Raw genomic sequence first — 13990 nt, forward strand, 5'->3', positions numbered from 1 at the left:
AATCAGCTTCCTCCGTCCCAGAATTCTCCTGTTCTCATTGCGTCACTTCTACTTCCTGTCTGGTTTTCCCACCTATACTTCCTGCCTGGCCAATCAGTGTTTATTTAAAATATGATTGACAGAATACAGACAATTCTCACGCACCAGTTCTTATCCTTCCTCTTTGATTATGACTACACTTCTACATTCCCCAGCAAAACTTGTTGGGCCCATATTTAAATGAATACATGGCATGCACAATCTTGTCACACATGATTTGGGATGTTGAATGCAGAACACAACTTTTTATGTATATCCAAGAGGATGTAGAGGAACTAAAGTGATGGCTCAGAGATTAGGAGCACACAGGGACACAACTTCAGTTCCCAACACCCATATTGGGATGTTCTCAGTAGCCTGAAAGTTCCATTCCAAAGAGCCTAATTCCTTCTTTTGGCTTACATAGCACCTGCATGCCTATGCATGTACTGTACATGCACACACATGTGCACATGCCCTCGTAAACATCCCCACATACACACTAAATTTTTAAAAGAAAAAATTTAAAGGCAGAACCTGTGGTTTCTCCTCTCACACTAATATTTCACAGATTTAAAACATTAGTACTCTGGAGCTGGAAAGAAATGATAGGAGATTAAATACCCTCCCCCAACACAAAGTGCTATTTTTAAGACATTAACGATGTAAAGCATTCTGTTAATGAAAATAACATATGTGTACCAAACCAAATTTGGTTCTCTGTGTGTTTGCAAGACAAGAACATATATTTAACTGTCTGAAGTGTGTGTGGGGGGGGGACTTGAATGTGTAGTAAATTGGGTTATGTTGTGAAACTTTTGTTAAACAATCTCTCTCTCTCTTTTTTTTTTTTTTGACCAAACTACACAGAAGAGCAGGCATGCAAATATATTAAGTAGATTATCTGGTACTTATTACTACTGATTCAAGACTTAGCTGACTGAAGCAGTGATACAGAGATGAACGGAGAGAGAGTAGCCATGCTCCTGGTCATTATGGCAAAGGTGCTGGTCTCACGAAGTTGTTGTGTCTGTTCCACGCTGGAGCAGTCAGTACTGAAACTGACAGAATGTGAGCTTCATATGGAAATGCAGAGGACACAGACCAGTGGAAACAGCCCCAGAAGTGAAGGAAACTGAAAGGGGACCAACCTGGCCTGGCCGGGGACTAACAAAGTTGCGATGGCCTGAACCACGTGGACAAACAGTGGATCTCAGCAGTGATTCTAAAAGCAAACCCACACAGAATATGTGCTCGGCCAACTTTTTTATTTTTGGCAGAGTCAAAGGTGATCCAGCTGACCACACAATTAGGCACTTTTACAGCAAATAGGACATCGGTAGGCAACAGGAGAAAGAGGGAGAACTTAATAAGTGAAGTGAAATCATGTGAAATCAGCCGTGCAGATGCTCAGCCCTGTGTCAAAGGGGGGTGAAAATGGGCTCTCACTGTGTGCTGGTTCCTGAAAGGACAGCCAACACGCTTTCCTGCAGTTATGGTTAAAACTCAGCGCAACGTTTCTTTTAAGAATTGTAGACACTGATATGAGCTAGCACAAGGTAATTGTAAAGGATTTAGTATAAAAGTAACAGGGACTATAAAAACTAGTCATTTCACATTTGAGGGAGAACAATGCAATAAGACTTCCATTGCCTGGGATGCCTCACGTCCTTAAATCTTTTTAGAACAAGGTGGGTTGTTAATAATAAATGGAATTGCAATGCTGGGCTAATGGGAGATCTAATTACTTCATTCTCGTGCGCCACGACTTGCATTCCAATTGCATTGGGAAACACCCCTGGTAAATCATTCTTTTCTTTTCATAAAAAAATTCTCAATTTATAATCATTTTTATTGTCACTTTTTATAATTTTTTAAAATTAGCATACATAATAATGAGTTTCATGACGACATTGTCAATCATGCATGTCTTTGTATGTTAAACCTATTCACATCTCATTATCCTTCCTTGTTTGTTACACCCTCCCACTTGTGCCCTTGCGCCCCCGCAAATAGTCCCTGTTCCTTTATGTCCTGTCATTCATACGTGAGCGTGTGCATGCATCTGTGTGTGTGTGTGTGTGTGTGTGTGTGTGTGTGTGTGTGTGTGTGTGTGTGTTTGAGGGGCATTTAGTTCTGCATTTATATTAATTTAGCTTCTTCATTGCTTACATGACTCACAAAAGTCCCTTAAGAGAAAAGGAGTTTGCTGTGGTTCCTAGTTCCAGGGTACAGCCGAACACAGCAAGGAAGTCGCGGCAGCGAGAGCATGAGCCGGCTGACCACATTTCCTCCACTGTCAGGGAAAACAGGGAGATGAACGCTTTGGCTCTGTCGGTGTTCTCTTTGTTATGTGGTCCTGCTGCACAGCACAAGGAATGGTGCTGTGCACATTCAAGCAGGTCCTCCCACTTCAGTTATTCCTGCCAAAGTCGCGCCACAGACGTGCTTTAAGGATGGCGTAACGGACCTGCAGGGGTGGCTCAGCCGTTACAGGCTGGGCTCACAACCAAAAACGTAAGAATGACGTAATGAAGAAAATACCTCATAGGCTTGCTTCCTCTGTGGTTCTAGATCAATGGCTCTCACCCTTCTAAATGCTGCGCTTCTTTAATACACTCCCTCATGTGGTAGTGAGCCCGATCTTAGCATTATTTCGTTGCTACTTCAAAACTGTGGTTTTGCCACTGTTATGAATTATAATGTAAATATCGGATATGCAGGGTAGCCGATATATGATCCCTTTGAGGAACTATGATCCACAAGTTGAGAACCACCATTCTAGACCCTGTCAAATGGACGAATGGGCCATGTTTTTGCAAATATTGGTATAGTGGTATAACTATTTGTGCTTTAATAAATAAAGCTTGCCTGAAGATCAGAGGGCAAAGCAGCCACACTGGTCAGTCGTACAGGCTGGGGAGTGGCAGTACAGGCCCTCTGGGAGTTCAAGGACAATCTGGGCCACCAGATCTCCAGAAACAAATCCAGGTAGTGGTGGTTCCCACCTTTAACTCCAGTGTTTGGGAGTCACACACCTTTAATCCCAGAACTAGGGACGTGTAGACAGGAGCAATATGGCTGGGCGGAGAGAGGAATCTAAAGGGGAAGAGACAGGAACTCAGTGGAGTGTGGAGTCTGAGGATTTGTGGATCTCGCCCTTTCGGTCTGATGATTTGGGAGAGGTAAAAGGTCTCTCTAGTGGCTGACTGCTTTGCTTCTCTGATCTTTCAGCTTGAACGCCAATATCTGCCTCTGGGTTTTTATTATTCATGCTGCATATTGTCATTGTAGAGCATCAGAATTTGTTACGTCTTCAGGTTCTATAAACATCCCTAGAAACTTTACGGCTCCCTCTCCTGCCTGCATCTTCTAACTCCAACTTTCTCACAATCTATTCAGAGACCTTTAGAGTCTACACAATTGTTCACTATATATGAATTTTTCAATCTAGAGTTCGCCTATGAGAACCCATGCGATTTGGAGTTCTGAGTCTGGCTTTCTTGGACTTGGCAGGACGATTCCTACCTTCCCCCATATTCCTGAGAATGACATAAAAAATTGTATCCTTGACGACTGAACAGAGCTACACCGTGTGTCTATCGCTACTTATTTGCTGATGCACATCTGGACTGACTGCATGTCCCGGTACTGCAAGCAGTGCTACAGATGTGGTTGTGCAAGCCTATGCATGGTGTGTTGACCCCAATTCTTTCAGGTATATGCCCAGGGGCTGTGTAGCTGAACCATAGCATAGATACATTTTTAATATTGAGGAATCCTCACGCTGATGTCTCCGGTTGCTGGATGAGTTGAAATCCTCACCCACAGTATATGAGGCTCTTGTTTCCCCCACATATTCTTGCTAACACTTCCCCATGTTTGCGGTCATGTTTGGGAGATGGAATCACGGTGTGGTTTGTAAATTTTATTCGTTTATTTATTGTAAGACATGATCTCACTATGTAGCCTTAGCTAGCCTGGAACTCATTCTGTAAACCATGCTGGTGTCAGACTCACCAGCTTCTGCCTCCCACATGCAGGAATGAAAGGCCTTAAAGGCCTGTGCCTGCCACCAGGCCTGGCTCTCAGTTTAGTTAGGATTTTCCATTTCCCTCCTGGTTAAGGAGGTTAAACATTTTTCTCATGTATTAATTGTTTCTGCTTTTGAGAATTGCCAGTTCCATTCTCTCATTTATCAATCGGATGATTTGTTTAGATGTTTAATTTTTTTAGGCCTTGACAGGTATTAATCCCTTGTCAGATGTAGAGTTGGCAAAGGTTTTCCTCCCATTCTGTAGGCGCTCTTTGTCCTGCTGCACATGTCTTTCACTGGGTGGCAGCTTTTTAATGTCATGGGATCCCATCCGTCAGCTCTTACAACTCCTGAGTGGCTGCAGTCCGGCTCAGGAAGCCTCTGCCTGTGCACACATCACGAAGTGCTTCCCCAGTGATATAGTCTAACAGCTCCAGCGCTTTTTTCTTTTGTGTGTGTGTGTGTGTGTGTGTGTGTGTTAAAGGTTTTTATCCATTTTTGATCCAGATTTAATTTTGGTGCGGGGTGAAATATAGGGAACCAGCATCAGTCTTCTGTGTGTGGATATCCAGCTTCAATTCTTTCTTCAGTTGAATGTTTTAGTATTTTTTTACGTTCATATATGGGGAGGTGGGGGGACAGTTGCCCGTGGGGCCAGAGGAGTGGAATCTTCCTGGAGGGGGAATTCTCGGTCGATGTGGTTGCACCCTTAACCAACGAGACTGTATGTAACCCCATTTCTTGAGGAGCTGCCCCTTTCTTCAGTGTACTTTACACCTTTGCCAAATATTCGTGACTGAGGCTTGGTGAACTGACTTCTGGGTTCTCTTTTCCGTTGGTCCACATGTCTTGTTCTGGTGTCAATACTATGCTGTCGCTGTCTCTCTGTAGTATAATTTGAGGTCCAGTATTATAATAGCAGCCACATTTTTTTCTTTTGAATTTGTTTTTGTTATGCAGAGTCTTCTGTGCCTCTATATGAATTATGAATTTTGTTTCTCTATTTCTATGAATAATGCCATCATTTCGGTGGGAACTGTATTGAGTCTGTAGATTGCTTTTCAATAACATAGCCATGTTTATGATACTAATTCTCTCAATCCTCAAGCATTAAAAGTCTTTACCTCTTCTAGAGTTTTCTCCAACTTTTTCCTTCAGTGTCTTGAAGTTTTTCTTATAGACGTTTCACTTCCTAGATTTAGTCTTTTTATTTTGGGAGGATATTGTGAATGTGATTGTATCCTGATTTTTTTCTCAGCAAGTTCATTATTTTATCATTATCATTATTAATATTAGTATTAGTATTATATAGAAAAGCTACTAGTTTTTAATGTGTTGATTTTTGTGATGGATAGTTTTCTATCAACTTGACATCTTTGACAAATTAAAGTCATCTGAGAGGAGGGAACCTCAGTTAAAAAAAAAATGCCTACTTAAGACTGGGCTATAGGCAACCCTGTAGAGCATGTTCTTAATTAGTGGGGGAGGGCTCAGTTTAGGGGTAGTGGGTGGTGCCATCTCTGGGCTAAATGTTCAACAAGAAAGCAAGCTAAGGAAGCCAGTAAGCAGCTCTCCTCCTTAGCCTCTGTGTTAGCTTCTGCCTCTGGGTTCCTGCCCGGTTTGAGTTGTTTGCCTGACTTCCTTCAGTGAGGAACAGTAATATACAAGTGTAAGCCAAATAAACTCTTTCCTCCCCAAGTTGCTTTGGTCATGGCGCTTCATCACAGCAATAGAGAGCCCTAACTAAGTCAAGTTGGTACCAGAGACTAGGTATTTCTGTGAGAGCCTGGCCATGTTGTTGTGAGGAGGATTGTGGGAGGACTTTGGAACTTCCGGCTAGAAGAGTCTTGTGTGCTGAGAGCTTCGTGGACTGTTCCGTAGGAGTTTGGAAAATAGGATTGTTAAAGACAGTGCAAAGGATAAAGGCCTGGCTTGTGACGTTTCAGAGGGAAGTATAAAGACTCTTCTGGGGTCATTTGTTATTTTGAATTAAGATCCCATGGTTTTGATTAGCTGAGGCAGAAGAATCATCTGTGATTAACAGGATACCAGAACTGCTAAAAGTGAAATCTTTGCTCTGCTGGACTACGTCATGCTGGTTGTATGAACTGAGAAATTAGCACTGATTAAAAAGAGACCATCACTGTTGAGGTGAAATCTCCTTGAAAGTCAGTACACAAAGGCTGTGTTCCAGACATGGCCAAGGTTGTACCTGACAGCTGAACGTAGTTGTGGAAGAGTCACCAGGTGATACTGGTTTTGAAGGCATGAAGGGGTCCTGGAGAGCGGCAGAGGCTTGGCACTGGGTGGCAGGGATGGAGTCCCTGAAGAGCCCAGGAGAGGCTGCTGGTAAAAGTGCAGGCCAGACGCAGCAGAGACCCCAGGGTTCTGGAGATCTGGTACCATGGGACAAGAACAGCAGAAGTAGACGGTGGAACCAGCCAGAACCTCGAAGACAAACTGTGTATGCTGTAGAGGATGGAGTTGGAGGGGTGACCCAGGCTCTTTGGCAGAGCCCAGATGATCGTGAGTGGATCCCAGACATTGAATTTTGAGAGTTTGGTTTTGCTTTAATCTGACTGTGGCTGTGCCCTGGCTCCTCCCTCTCGAAGTGAGAAGGTATTTAACTTCATTTTGACTTTTTCAGAAGACCACAGTTGAGAGATTTTGAACTTTTAAAAGAGACTATGCATTTTTAAAGAGACTAGATATTATAACGGGACTGAACTTTTTTAAGTTTTTGAATTTGTAAGACTGTGAGACTTTTAAAGTTACTTTTGTTTTTAATATGAGATCTCAAGGTGGTTGAGAAAGGAAAGCTTGTGGCGTAACTGTTATGATCTGGCATGAGCCTGGACCTTGGCAGGTGGGTACAAATGATGGAGGGTGGGGGACAAACACACGCTTACAAGGGGAGTTTTGTTGGGGGAAGGAGAGGGAGAGAGGAGAGAGAAAGGGAGTACAGGGAGACCTTGTGGGAAGAGAAAGAGAGAGAGAAAAGGAGGGAGGGAGAGAGAAAAACAGAGACAGAGAAATGCAGGGAGGGGAAGAGGAAGAAGAGAAAGGAGTAGGTGGAGCTTCTCATTTTAAAGGGAGGGGCAAGAACACGTAGTAGGCCAGGGTATTGCCTGTCATGCCATAGGACCAGGCCAAGGTCTGCCAGGTCCCCAAGGGCGAGGTCAGGTGTGCCTGGATGCTAACAATAACAGTTGTGTGTTTGTGGATCAAGTGGACAAGTTGTGCCTGGATAATTTTATGTCAACTTGATACGATCTAAAGTCATCTGATAGGAGGGAGCCTCAATAAGAAAATACCTGCATAAGATTAGGCTGTAGGCAAGACCTGAAGGTTGTGACCCCTTTCATGGGAGTCACCTAAGAGCATCAGAAAACACAGATATTTACATTATGAAGTAGAAATGAAATAATTTTATGGTTGGGGGTCACCACACCATGAGGGACTGTCTTAAAGAGTTACAACATTAGAAAGGTTGAGAACACTGCTATAGGACATTTTCTCAGTGATTGGTGGGGAAGGGCCCTCCTCTTTGTGAGTAGAGCCGTCTCTGGGCTGGTGGTCCTGGGTTCCACAAGAGGACAGGCACAGGCCGGTAATCTGCACCCCTCTGTGGCCTTTGCATCTGCTCTCGCCTCCAGGTCCTGCCCTGACTTCCTTCAGGAGGGGATGTGAAAATATAAGCCAAATAAACCCTTCTCTTCCCAACTGTTTTTGGTCATGGTGTCTCATCACAGCAATAGTAACCCTAACTAGAACATTTTTTTGTGTGTCTTGGTAGAATTTTGTGTCTTGGTACTTAGCTAAAAGTATTAAAATTCTTAAGCTAAGATGTTCCTAGAGAAGCCTTTGGTATCTTTTAAGTGTAAGGCCATGCCTTCTCCAAATTGGAATACTGAGTCCTCCCTTTCCTAGTTTCCTATTTCACCTCTTTCCACTGCCTCACTGGTCTAAAGTCAGAGCAATAATCCATGTATTGACCAAAGGGGAGAAGGTAGATACCTGTGTCTCAGCCCTGATTTTAGAGGAAATACCCAGAGTTTTTCCTTATTTAGTATAATGCTGCGGTAAGGTTTTAGTTTACCACATTAAAGCATTTTCCTTCTTTTCCTTCTGGAATATTATCATGAAGAGGCGTGGGAGCTTGTCAGAGGTCTGGTCGGATGAGTAATGAATCAGCCTGACCATTGCTTGGCTTTCTTGGGAAGCTATTACTCTCTCAATCCCATTGCTCATTACATAGCCGCCTGAGTTGTTTACATCCTCTTGATTCAGTTTTGATAAATCATATAGGAGTAGGAACTTATCTGTTCCTCTTAGTTTTTCCATGTTTTTGGAATATGTTTTTCGAAGTGTTCCCTAATGATCCTTTAGGTTTCATTGGTGACAATTCTAATGTTTCCTTTCAAAGTCTGTACTCATTTGGGTCTTCCCCTTTGATGAAGTTTGACACTTGTATTCATGTTTTCAGAGAACCAACTCTTTGTTGCATCGATTCTTTATGTTGCCCTCTCTGTCTCCCTTAATATCTACCCTGATATTGATTATTTCTCCCATTTACTCATTTGCTGTTTGGTTTCTCCTGTTTTGCTACAGTGTCAGGTGACTCATTCAGTTATCCGTCCGTGTGGCTGCTGTTTGTTATGTAGACATTCGGAGCTGCAAACTTTCTTCTTAGAAACCTCTCTGCTTTATCCCAAAGGTTGTAATTGGCTGTGTTTTCATTTTAATTTCGTTCTAAGAAGGTTTGATTGTCTCCCTGATTTCTCAATGATCATTCAAGAGTATATTGTTTAAACTCCACACATTGTTATAGTTTCTCTTGCCATTTATTTCTAGTTTTATCCATTACTATCTGATAATACAAAAGACATGAGTTTAATTCTTGTGAATTTAAGACTGACTTTTACAGTTTACATGTAAAATGCCCCCAATAGGCTCATGTGTGTGACCACTTGGTCCCTAAATGGTGGCACTTTGGGGAAGATTTTATAATATTTAAGAGGTGAAACCTGGGGTGACTTACTGGGAATTGCCTTGAGGTCTTGTGACCCTGCCTTACTTCCTCATTTCCCCTGCTTTCCAAGTGTGGACGCAATGTGACCTAAATGGGACATACTTCCTGCTCCTACCACCATGCCTTCCTTCCCTGATGCCATTTATTCTTTGTGTCATGATGGCCTCTAACTGCCTGGAACTGTAAGCCAAAATACAAGCGAACCCTTCCTCTCTTATGGCACTTTTGTCAGTATCTCTTGTTACAGAAATGATAAAGTCACTAAGATTGTGTTATAGCCTAAACTGCATTCTCTTTTAGAGAAAGTCTCATGGATGCTGAGAAAGAAGCTATGGTTGGCACTCTGAGAGAATTTCCAGTAGATGTCCCTGATTTGATCCATTTGATGTATGGTGCAATTAACCCCAAAGTTGGTTGTTTTCTGAATGACCTATCTGGAGACAGTTATTATAAACATCTGGACTCATCTGCCCGTTATGTGCAATAGTGCTTGTATTGCAAAATTGGATGCGTCAACATTTGGTCCATATATTTATAGTACTTATATCTTTTATAACTTTTATAACCTTCTTTCTCTTTTCTGAGAAACTTTTTCTTCAAGCCTACTCTATTAGACCTGAGTATGCTTTGTTTTCAGTTTTCATTTGTCTGGAATATAATTTTCCAACATTTTGCTTTCAGTTCATAATTACCTATGAGTCACCTCTTGCTTTTTTTGTTTTTTGTTTTTTTAATCAACCAGCTAATCTTCATCTTTTAAGAGGAAAAGTTAAATTTATTTACAGTAGGCTGTTATTGAGCAGAACTTGCTGATTCTTGTATTAGTGGTCTTTTTAATTGGTTCAAATAGAGTTTGTTCATTTTCCATTATCCATCATAACGTTTTTCTGATCTGTTGAAATAATTAATTTGTTCAAAGCATTTATTTGTTTCTCTTGTTCTTTTGAAATTTGTTCTACCCCGAGCTCTTATTAAGATCTTCTTCCCCTCTGTGCATAGTTTCTCTAAGTTTATTCTGCAATGTGTTGACACCTTAGTTTTATTTATTTTTTATTTTTTTATTTCTGCTTGTCTTAGCAGGCCTTTATTTCCCCATCACTTTTAAAAGACAATTTTTCTGGGTATAATAATCATCGTTGTCAGGAATGTCGACTTTCAAGGCTTGAACATGCTTCTGGGGTAGTTAGGGTTTCTGCCAAGAGGTCTATATTGTTATCAAGATAAATCAAGATAAAGTTGCCTCTGTAGGTGAGCTGGCATTTTTTTCTGTTGCAGGTTTTAACATGTTTTTTGCTCTGTAACTTTTTTTTCTTTTTGGCAGGGTCTCTCTGTATTGCCCTGGAACTCTTATAAAGAAAGCCATTCTGAGTGACATTGCTTACTGAGTCATAAAGTTTCCTGGGAATAAAGTGGCTCGTTTTAGAAGACAGGAAGTTATTTCTTAAAAGATTCAATTTTCAGACAATGGAAAGCATTTAATTATCACAGGTAGACTTCAAATAAGTAATATTTGTGGACTGGTACCTCATTTATAGTTTCTTTTTCTCTTTTGAGACAGGGTCTATGTAGCTCTGCCTGGGCTTGAACTCAAGAGAGATGCAGCAGTCTCTGCCTCCCAAGTGCTGGGACTAAAGACATGTACCACTATACCCAGCAAGTTTATTTCTCTCAAGCCTTGGGCCCAAATGACAAGGAACTGGGATAGAAGATTCTGTTTGGAAACCTTAAAATTTTGAAGCCATCGTCACTTCATTCCTGCCATGTAGATCATTACGCATTAACAAAGCTTATGCGCATCTTTTTCCCCTTTTGTAGATGAGGACCACCCGCAAGGTTTCCGTCTGGCCTGTGGGCCTAGTTGGCGGGCGACGCTATGAACGTCCACTGGTGAAAAACGGCAAAGTTGTTGGCTGGTACACCGGCTGGAGAGAAGACAGGCCTTTTGCTATTGACATGGCAGGTGAGCCTTGCGCATGGGGGTATTTGTTCCTGTTGGGTGGGGCTTAGGATGCTCCTAGAAGTAAACTTTAAACGACCAATTTGCATAAAACCCTGGAATGTACTTCATTCATCAGAGGAAATATTTGAATATCCAAAATAGGTTCTTTGACAGTTCAAATTGAAACTGAATTTGGAAGTGGGTAGAAAAAAGTCATCCCTTTCTATCCTCTTATGTAACAAACGTTTGTGTATCAGTATTGGGTTAGGCATAAGGGGGCTAGAGTAATGGAGCCATGCTTCCTACCTCTCTCTAATCTCTCAGTTAAAACCTTTTGGTGCCCCTGTATAGAAAGCTGGTTGATGGATTAAATATATCGTAGTAAGAAGAACAGGCTGTGTCCTGCCACCCGGATCCCAGCCGCCTGGCTAGCTTAGTCCCCAGAATAACCACACAAAAACTATATTCAGTTTAATTAATACAATTTCCATGTGGTTGTTTCAGGGGTTAAGTTAGCCGGGCAGCCCACTCCTTCTACTACAATATTTCATGTTTATTGATAAGTTTAGTAATGAATTAAAGTTGACAAGTCATTTCAATGTTTGTTGGTAAATTTAGTGGTTTACTAATAAATAGCTAAAATATAAAATTGGATTCTGGTTTTTCTATATATGCATTACTTTTTTTTAATAGAACTGTCTTTTAAAGTTGTTATTTCCTAGCCAGCCAACTGAATTGAGCTAGACCTGTGTAAACCTCAAGCTTTCAAGTACTGCTTGATCATGAAGGGGCTCATATTCTGTGGGTGAAAGAGAGTGAAGCTTTTGATTGCTGTGCCAGGATGGGGTTTGGAACATGAAGGTTAGATGGAAGACAATCACTGCCATCTATAACTGACAAGACGAAGTCAGAAAGGTTTCAGAATTGATCACATCCATTACCAGCACTCTCTGTCAGCCGGCGCTCTCCCAGTTCTTCTGTGCGTAGTTCCCACTCACGATCAGAACCTCTGTGCTCAAAAATACTGTCTTCTAAACTGGACTTGCCGCATTTGTTCTGAAACGAAAAAATTTGAGAAAATAAGATTGTAAAGAATGTTAGAAGTTGAGGATAAAACTCTCCCGGATGGCTGCATGCTGCGTGCGTCACAATGCATCTTGGGAAAAGACAAATGATTTGTGCTCCATATTTTACATGCTCCAAAAAGAGCATAAATTTGAAGATATCTTCTGAGGTCTCTGACCCCTTAGATAGCCTAGATCCCTTGTTCCTATTCTCCATGCCTTGATCTCTCCATATCCTTGGGGTTTAGTTTTTAAGGCTCCGGAGATATGCTGGCACCTCAGCTAAGACATTTCCCTAGAGCAGCTGAGAGGCAGGAGAGCCATGCTTGGAAGAGCCTGAGGGGTCTTCCTTCCTTCCTTCCTTCCTTCCTTCCTTCCTTCCTTCCTTCCTTCCTTCCTTCCTTCCTTCTCTCCTTCCTTTCTTCCTTCCTTTCTTTCTTCCTTCCTCTTTTCCTCCCTCTCCCTCCCTTCTTTCCTTCTTTCCTCCCTCCCTCCTTCTGTCCCTCCCTCCCTTCCTTCCTTCTTTTCCTTTTTGTTGTTAAATGAAACTTTTGAGAACTTTGTCTATATCATTCTCACCCCTCCTTTGTCCCCTCAGGATCCTCTAGTAGCTCCCAATTCATGACTACTTCTTCAATTTTTGTTATATGTATATACATTTGTGTATATATATACAGACATTCATAAAAGAGTCCTTTCTAATCCATCCCATCCATGGCTCTGACAATACAAGGCTAAACATCACGCATGCTGGGAAATTGAGCATCCTCTTGACTATGGCATAAGCTAGAGCAGAAAATGTGTCCTTCCCCTGTCTAGGACTCAGTGTCCTCCTGTGGGGAGAGAGGAGGTTTCCCGAGAGGGCCACTGCCTGCTGTCCCCCAGTGTCATGCCTTGATAAATACGAGGAGAAGAGTAGGTGCTGGGCATGCAAGTGAGGATCCAGGACTGCAGAGAAGTCAGCTAACAGACCTTTGGTCCTGAACTTCCCTGGAGACCGTTTCAGGGCCATTCCCCAGAAAGCATGCAGGACACAGTTACCTTGAGTGAGCAATATCAAGATGAGAGCAGCTTGGATAATCCCTAGCACTTGTTTCCAACGTGATATTTCTGCAATTCGAGGAAGACATAATGGACTTATGCGTAGGGGCCTCTTACTGCAAGACCTGAGAGATGTTTTCACTGCTAAATTCTTGGGAATCTCTTCCCTATGACATGGCCATTGTTTGGCCTTTTCTGAACATTTCAATACATTTTCAAATCACAATGAAATGTGCATATCACAACAAAATATGATCTATTTGTTTTCTTGGTAGTCTTTAAAATAGGAACTCAGTGTCACCTTTGAGGTAACTTCACTCCCCACATGCCTTTGCTTGGCATCTCAGTTTTCAGTGCATTATTGATATTTTTGGAAGCCTGGAAGTGCAGGTGATCTTGTCAGTAGAATAATGACTCCGGATCTGAAGTCTGCCTTCATTCTGAAACTTCGAAATGCTTATCTTGGTTTAGAGTTCACTTGTCTGATCTCCACAGGGACAGGGAACAGAGTTCACAGGCCCTTAGATCCATGTGGCCTGTCCCTCCTCGTTTTCACATTAGCATGGAGAGAGAGGGTGAAGGAGACGGATGGGGGAGAGTGGGGAGGAAAGGTAGAGACATGAGGGGGTAGAAGGGAGCCGGGGAGGGAGGGAGAGAGGGAGAGATGCAGAAAGGAAGAGAGGGGGAGAAAGAGAGATGGGAATGAAGGAGAGAGAAAGAATGGATACGAGAATGAGTGAATAAGTATGTGAGAATGAGAAGATCTACAGGGAGAGAAGGAAGCCAGAGGCCACATCCTGTAGGGCATTGTGTTCAAATGGAGTTTAGGTCTCTCTAATATTATAAAGCCAATTAAGAAA

At 42.2% G+C, this 13990-nt stretch overlaps 1 protein-coding gene across 1 annotated transcript in view; it reads left to right on the forward strand.

The window, feature by feature from the left end:
- The window catches only part of B3gat2 (beta-1,3-glucuronyltransferase 2), an 83171-nt gene that overhangs the window by 42073 nt on the left and 27108 nt on the right, over positions 1-13990 (forward strand). Inside the window, exon 2 of the mRNA XM_048430455.3 lies at positions 10902-11046. Coding sequence (XP_048286412.1) covers positions 10902-11046 — 145 coding nt within the window. The remainder of the gene's footprint in view (positions 1-10901; positions 11047-13990) is intronic.

Source organism: Myodes glareolus, chromosome 18, assembly GCF_982192425.1.
Source record: "Myodes glareolus chromosome 18, mMyoGla1.1, whole genome shotgun sequence".
Taxonomy (NCBI): Eukaryota; Metazoa; Chordata; class Mammalia; order Rodentia; family Cricetidae; genus Myodes; species Myodes glareolus.